At 41.7% G+C, this 7,125-nt stretch overlaps 1 protein-coding gene and 1 long non-coding RNA gene across 2 annotated transcripts in view; one reads left to right on the top strand and one right to left on the bottom strand.

Moving 5' to 3' along the window:
* LOC109289079 overlaps window positions 1-4,749 on the bottom strand; it is a 25,615-nt gene extending 20,866 nt beyond the window's left edge. Inside the window, exon 1 of the long non-coding RNA XR_002095289.1 lies at window positions 3,197-4,749. This is a non-coding gene — a long non-coding RNA (uncharacterized LOC109289079). The remainder of the gene's footprint in view (window positions 1-3,196) is intronic.
* The window catches only part of DNASE1L3 (deoxyribonuclease 1 like 3), a 26,889-nt gene continuing 21,865 nt past the window's right edge, over window positions 2,102-7,125 (top strand). Inside the window, exons 1-2 of the mRNA XM_019504967.1 lie at window positions 2,102-2,406; window positions 6,551-6,639. Coding sequence (XP_019360512.1) covers window positions 2,209-2,406; window positions 6,551-6,639 — 287 coding nt within the window. The 5' untranslated portion in view covers window positions 2,102-2,208. The remainder of the gene's footprint in view (window positions 2,407-6,550; window positions 6,640-7,125) is intronic.

Here is a 7,125-nt window from a genome sequence, read left to right on the forward strand (position 1 = left end):
TGAGACTGATCAGCCGTTGGAATAAGCCACCGAGAGAAGCAGCGGAAGCTCCAACTCTTGGGTGAGGCTTCACTGCACATGCAGCCTAGGACAGGCAGAATATCCTCATTACAGCAAAATGAGGACTCATTCATACTAGGCCATGCTATAAATTCATCAGCATTGCATTGGGGAAAATATGTCTGTCCTTCCTGGGCTCCTGCACAGAAGTGCTATTTACCTGCCAGGTCAAGAAAGCTAACAACTGGTGTCAAGCCATAGGTCCCACTCTGGGACAGCTCCTAGCCTAGCTGTTGTTAATGCAACTCACATATCATGAGAAGTATAAAAGGAAAGATACGGGGCATGAAACATGGATTACGGCATTTCAGCAATGATATCTTGTGCTGAGAAGACACAAGTGAGGAGATCAGACAATGCACAAATACATGTGGAGAAACAGAGATGCTGACAGATGCAAGTTGTACTATTAGTGGTACAAAACCATCAGCCCAAAGTGGTGGGAATACAAGAGGGTCCAGACCTGGGGTAAACAGAGCAGATTTCCCTAACTACTGCACAAGGAAGACTACCTTCCTGAAACTGTGAAAGAAGTTTGTTTCATCTCTCCAGCACCTGGACACACAGATGAGAGAGGCCAGATCAGTCCACCAGCAGGTTGCTATTGCCATCCCCCAAACTGCTGAGAGTCATTGGCTAGTCAGTTGATGTGGATAAATTAATTGTGTGTGTTGTGGCATGGAAGACTGCCCAGTAATTCTGGCAGTAACTTACCCAGGCTAATGAAAAATAACTGGGTTTCAAGTAAATGGGGCTGTCTAAACTGTGCTGTGCCCACTGCCGTTGTACAACTAGTAACTGATTCGCCTGGCGGTGAACATGAATACGGCAATCAAAAAGGACAGACGCCGCTCACTCATTACGCAAGACTCAGTTGACCCAAGAGGCTCATGACACCAACAGGGAATACGCTGACAGGGTGCATGTGACCAGGGTAGACTTTTGATCTTTTGTCGTCTAATTAGAACAAGCTGCAACTTTATTCTTGCCCAATAATCAGGATATCAATGGGGGTAGCTTGCAGTGACAGCATGCCCTTCATATTTTCTCTGGCTAGCTGTTGTTGTGCAAGATGTATTTTTGTCAAAGCCAAAGGTGTCATGCTCATCCAAGGATAACCTGTGTCACTAAACCAGTTATTGGTTGGACCCAAAGGGCCCTCCCTTCCTAGTGTCCATTGTCCAGTGATTAAGAGCTTTGACTAAATCCTAGATATTTCAGTCTTCCATCTCATAGAACTGGCTGTTTACTAAGTAAACTAAATTCTAAAGCAAAGAATGACATTCTTAATCCTGCTATGTGTTTCTTTCTCAATATGCTATTGTTGATTTTATTTTATGCATTTAGGAACAGGTGTTCTAGTTACACCAGTACCATAATGACATTCATCAGGAGCAAGGCGGAGAAATGAACATGTGCTGAGAAAGTGGGGTATGATTTTGTGAAGAATAACTTGGACTTGGGGGCTTTCATCCCCAAAGCAGATCTAATTGAGTCTTCTAGCCACCACATTCAAAGCCCTGCATAAATCTGCCCTACCATATTTGTGCTGTCTTGAAATGCTTTACATGTTGTCCCCTGACTATTCCCTCGGCACTGCCCAGCCTTGCCAATGCTTTTGGCAGCTTTCCACACAAGCATCTCTGGGCTTTCTTCCACAACCTCCTTTGCCCGGGATGACTCCTACCAACCCAACAGCAAAGTCCCTATTCTGCCCACACCCATGTAGGCTCCTTTTACAAACCACTTCTCTTGAGCTGCCCACAGTGAATCAAGATGACAGCCATAATCAGTTTGTGAGGTCCTGAGAACAGAGATTGACTTCCCCTGGAGTTTGGAAAGCTTCCAGCATACTGGGACTGATATTTTAATTAAAGTAATACTAATATCAGTAACATTTTATGTAAGCCTAGGGACGGGAGGCTGTGTTTCAAAGCGAAAGAGCAGCCACTCCAGATTGGGGAAGTTGGCTTCAAGCTTCTGGTGATCCCTTGAGGCAGAAGTTCAATTTCTCATCGGTCCCTGGCCCAGCACAAAAAAATAAATAAAAAAGGAGGAAGTCAGTAATTCTTGTTAAGTGGTTTGTGATCCCCGCAGTTAACTTAATTTAAATAGCAGCCTTAGCCCTGGAAACAGGATTCCACACGCATGCACAAACACACACACACACACAGAAGCAGATTGCACCCGCTTACTTTTGGCCAAGGTTTAAAGATGTTGGGCATCTTTTTTGTGTTGCTCTTCTTTTGCAATGCAACTCTGAGCATAAAAATCTGCTCCTTCAATGTGAGGACTTTTGGAGAAGCAAAAAGAGCCATACCTGAAGTCGTAGATGTCATTGTAAAGGTATGTTCACTGCTCCTGGATTCAGTAAACATTGAACTCTTTGAGGACTTTTATCTAATTCATCTTGAGGCTTATTTTATTTCTGCATGCTTGAATTGCAAGATAATAGATGCCCAAGCGTTACAAAACATTTTGTACAGCTAGTAGTAAAATATATATCTGTAGACCAAAAATGTCTGGTTGGCAAGTTTTAGTTGCGAGCTAATCTAAATATAAAAATTCTAGTTTCCTTTAGAAATTTAGAATTATGAGGAAAGAGTCTGACTGTACAATGTGCAAGAAAAATAGTTTTGCTTTGGTTTTTTACTTAGAAAGCTTTCATTTTGTTTGATCATTAGTCTTATTTCTTTAATGGTAAATCTGAAGTGCCTCTGTCTCATTAAGAAAAATCATCATTGCATGATACTTCTGTTAGCTGGACAGTATAACCTATTTATTAAACCTTCTTCATAAATGATCAGTACAAGAGCACCGATTTATAAGTCAAGACCCTGATTTCTAACCTTTCTCAAAGGAAGTTGCATTACCACTTTTTCAAAGCATTTCTTGAAAGAGGCCATCTAACAATGTTTTTAGAAGGGTACAGAATAATCCTGCAGCTGTCAATTTGATTAAAATTATGGACCTGTTACTTCAAAGATTCTAACATCTAAAGATGTTACAGTGGCTGAATGTGTATTTGTAGTAGCATGAATGTACACATTTATTCTTATCAGCAACAATATAATTTAAAAGTATTTAATATATACATTAAAGCCTTCATGACCAGAATTGGGGAGACATTACTCACAATTTTTTGTAAGTGGATGCGTCTCATGTTATCTTATCAGGGTTAGCACCTCTGCAAGTAAAAGGTTCTTATTCATAATGTTCTCTAATTGTGCACCGGACACATCTGATGAAGGGTTACAATTATGAATGGTAGCTTTATACCCACTGCACAACTTGCTCATTCAAGAAATCCACATGGGACTGTTTTAGATGAGTACACATTTAGAGTATCAGGCCATTTATTAGTGTTCTTCTCTCTTCAAATAGTACTTGAAATGGAGACACTTTTTCTTGAAAACCAGTTTGAAGTCTGTGTTTCCACTTTGTCCTGTGCCCATTGCTTCCATTAAACCAAAAGTAATTTACACTGAACTTACTTTAGTTGTTGCTATTTTGAGTTCTCCTGAAATTGTATCATTTCCAGTTATCCTGGTATAGCATTATACCTCATTCAGGTTTCCTGCTGAGGGCAACACATCCCTTTCCATATGTAAAATATCTACTGAAAATATGAAGAATAAATTGGTTTTTGATGGTCCTGCAACACACAGCAGCCCTAATGGTGCCTGAACTGGACAGCTAGGGATTTCCCTAGTGCATGGGAAACCCCAAATAGTATGGCATCCAGACCGTGCAGTCTTTATCCAGTTCTATAGCTGTAGAGGACATGCTGGGAGCATCTGTAGGTGGGAAGGCTATCACTCTGATCATCTTATGTAGGGGTTACAAGATGAAGGCAGGGTAGATATGCACCTTTATAAACTAACTATGCAGTGAAAGGACAACATACAGTATAAGGTGGAGTGAGTGATGATCAGTGCATAGGAAAGCAGAAGGAAGAGGTACAGGGAGAAAGGGGTAGGTACAAGCTGACATAAGTTATAACTGCCTTGCAGCTCCTCTACCTGATTGTGGGGGGAGGGAGGTAGTCCTTATATTTAAGCCACTTTGAAAAAAGTCAAGAACCATTGAAATGAGCCTTTCCATACCTCTAGGCACACTGTTGCACTTGATTGTTCAGCAATGGCATGTGCTATATGGTCCATAAGTCCAGCTTTGGGTCTAGCATATTTACATTTAAAATATATAACGGCATAGTCACATATGATTAGTCTCACACACATGATAATCACATGTGAGGGGAGAAAAAATTCTAGAAAAGTCCCTGGAAAATCTCTTCACGTGCCTGACACAGCTGTCCACCCAAAAAATAGATACTATGTTTACATTAACTAGTGATTGCATCCAGAGTTTACTAGGCGCTTGTCCAAACCAAGACGAGTCAGTGCCTGTTCCAAACAGCTTTTATTCCAAGGGTCTGCTCTTGCAGACACACATATGTTTAACTTTTTCCATGCCTTCAGTCCCAACAGGCCAGTGATGTTTCTCAGGAGCTCAGTCCAGCTTTCTCTGAAGTCAGTGGAAAGACTCCTATTGACTGCAGCAGAAACTAGTGCTGATGCATTAAGGCTCCTATTTGTGACAACACTGGACACTGCTGCTCCCAAAACCTAAGTGTGTACTCTGGATTCCTTTAAGAGTCAACTGGACGTTTATCTTTCTGTGATCCTGTGACCCCAGCTGACTTCCTTCCTTCCTCAATGGTCTTCCTAGGTCCATTCCCGCCCTAATGTCTATGAAATCTATTAAATCTATGTGGCCACAAAGGCAGAATTCAGGAAGACTTATGCATCCCAGATCCCCATGACTTGGATAGAAATACCTAGTGCATCCCACAGGGATTCACACCAGCTAATGGGCTATGCAGGAAGAGGCCAGCCACCAGGAAATGTGGAAGAGGGATGTGTGTCCAGGACTCAGTCCTGTTCTGGGACTAGGTAGCACTTCTGTAGTTCCCTGCAGCCTTGACCTGTGTGCTGCTGACAGGCTGCGGGTATAACAAACACCCTCATAGGCAGGGGCACATCAATTCCAAATTGAGAATAAGGGAAATGATGTGTTGTTTGCAAGCCACTGTGACCATGAGTGTGGCTGAGACTTAGCTGTGAGCCCTTATGTTTGTATGATCTCTTTTGTTGTTGAAAGTTACTCACTGAGAAGAAATGTCATGTATTTTGTTCATGCTAATGGCAGTTATACATTTTTTTAATTCTCTCATTTGTTTTTAAATTCCCTCAGTTTGAAATGACATGGGAGAGAGGGTTTTATACCCCCAAATAAGTCAGTTGCCTATATAGGAAAACATCAAAACAAAAGAGCCCAGACAGGCACTCAGGCAGCACGATTCCCTTCCAACACCAAGGCAGTAAAATACCTTATTTGTTCATACATTACAATGAATAATGGATCACTTTTAGAAACTGCCAAAAATGTTAGCCAGAATTATGCTTTTATCAGGCGTCCTTGCTGGATACCTGACAGCAGCCTTCCATAGTTAGCTAAACCAAAGTTACCTGTAGAAAAGGCCAACCAATGACATCCTAAGAGAGTCAGAGCACAGAAGCCAACAAGAGACAGCAACATTTGCTGGAAGAAAACAAACCATATATTTATAGACAAGTCTACAGCAGGGGTGAGGGCAAAGGAACCAATGATATTCTGGTAAGCATTGCAGTGAAAGAGTCAAGATGTGGATATAGCCATTCTCAAAATGCAGGTAGGGAAATGGGCCAACAAGGTCCTTTACGCACTCACGGATCCCATTATTAAATGCAAAAATGACTTTAGCTTACTGCACGTGTGCCCCCATGGACCTCAGTCAGAATGGTGGATATTATGGGGATGTGCAGTAGTTAAATTGTCCCAGTACCTAGCTAGATACTTTCAAGTGTGGACATGAGAAGGAACATCTAAGCACAGATATGGTTGGAGCTTCATAAGCACAAACTAGGAACTAGAGTGTATAACCATCCTTTTGAATCCTAGCCCTAGCAAGCAAAGTTATTTGGTAAGGTGCTCCTGGGCCTAAAGGAGAGCGGACAAGCTAAAGCCACAAGACGGTGAAGACAGACAAAAATAGCATCGGCTGATGTGCAGAAGCACCAGCTAGGGAAAACAAACAGTTCTCTCACCAGTGGCAGAGTTTGTTCACATCCTCAAGGATTTTCTGAATGCTTCATAAAAGTTTTCAAATAAGAATGAGCTACATGGGGCAACCACCCAGCTTGGAAAGAAAGGACACTCCCTTCACCTTCTGTAGCTAACACTACAGTCATGTTCTCTCTCCATCTACATCCCCATCCCAATCACCTGTAAGATAGTCTCACAAAGGGCATTTCCATCTTGTCATGACCATTGGTTTTCAGTGCTTGCTTTGTTCTCTCTCTTCTTTTCTTTCTTGTCTCTTTTTAAATTTCCAGTCGTTCCATGCACCCTTAATGCAATCCTAACCCTTTGCCCTTTCCTATTGCAGGTTATTTCTCGCTGTGACATCATGCTAGTGATGGAAATAAAGGACACCCAAAACAAAACATGCCCGTTTTTAATGGAGAAGCTTAACAGGTAAGGTGAACTACTCAAGTACACTGAAACACATAAGCAAGACCATAAAGTCATGAGAAGTGGCAGGAAAACAGAGACAAATAGGAATTGCCATACTGGGTCACAGAACCATGCTTCATATAGCATAGTACCCTTGAAGGAAGTTGGTACCAGCTGTTTCAGGGAAAGGTGTGAGAAGCCTACAGCAGGCAATAATCTGGCCCCAAAGAATTTCCACCAAAACTAATCCCTAGAAATCAGAGATTAAAGCCTTAATGAGGTTTTAATCTCACTTCCTAAATTTAGCCAGTTAGCCTTGGCTATTATACCTCTGCATGTTCCCATTGTTTACATAAAAAAATCCAATCCTTCTTCGACTCATGCTGTTTTTGGCCTCAGTTACATCCAGTGGCAATGAGCTCCACAATCTAATTATACAGCCTGCAAAAAAATATTTCTGTTCATCAATTTTGAACTTTTCCACCTTAAACATCAAAACTATGAGGC

This window comes from Gavialis gangeticus, unplaced genomic scaffold (genome assembly GCF_001723915.1).
Source record: "Gavialis gangeticus isolate Ggan-Ray unplaced genomic scaffold, GavGan_comp1, whole genome shotgun sequence".
NCBI lineage: Eukaryota > Metazoa > Chordata > Crocodylia > Gavialidae > Gavialis > Gavialis gangeticus.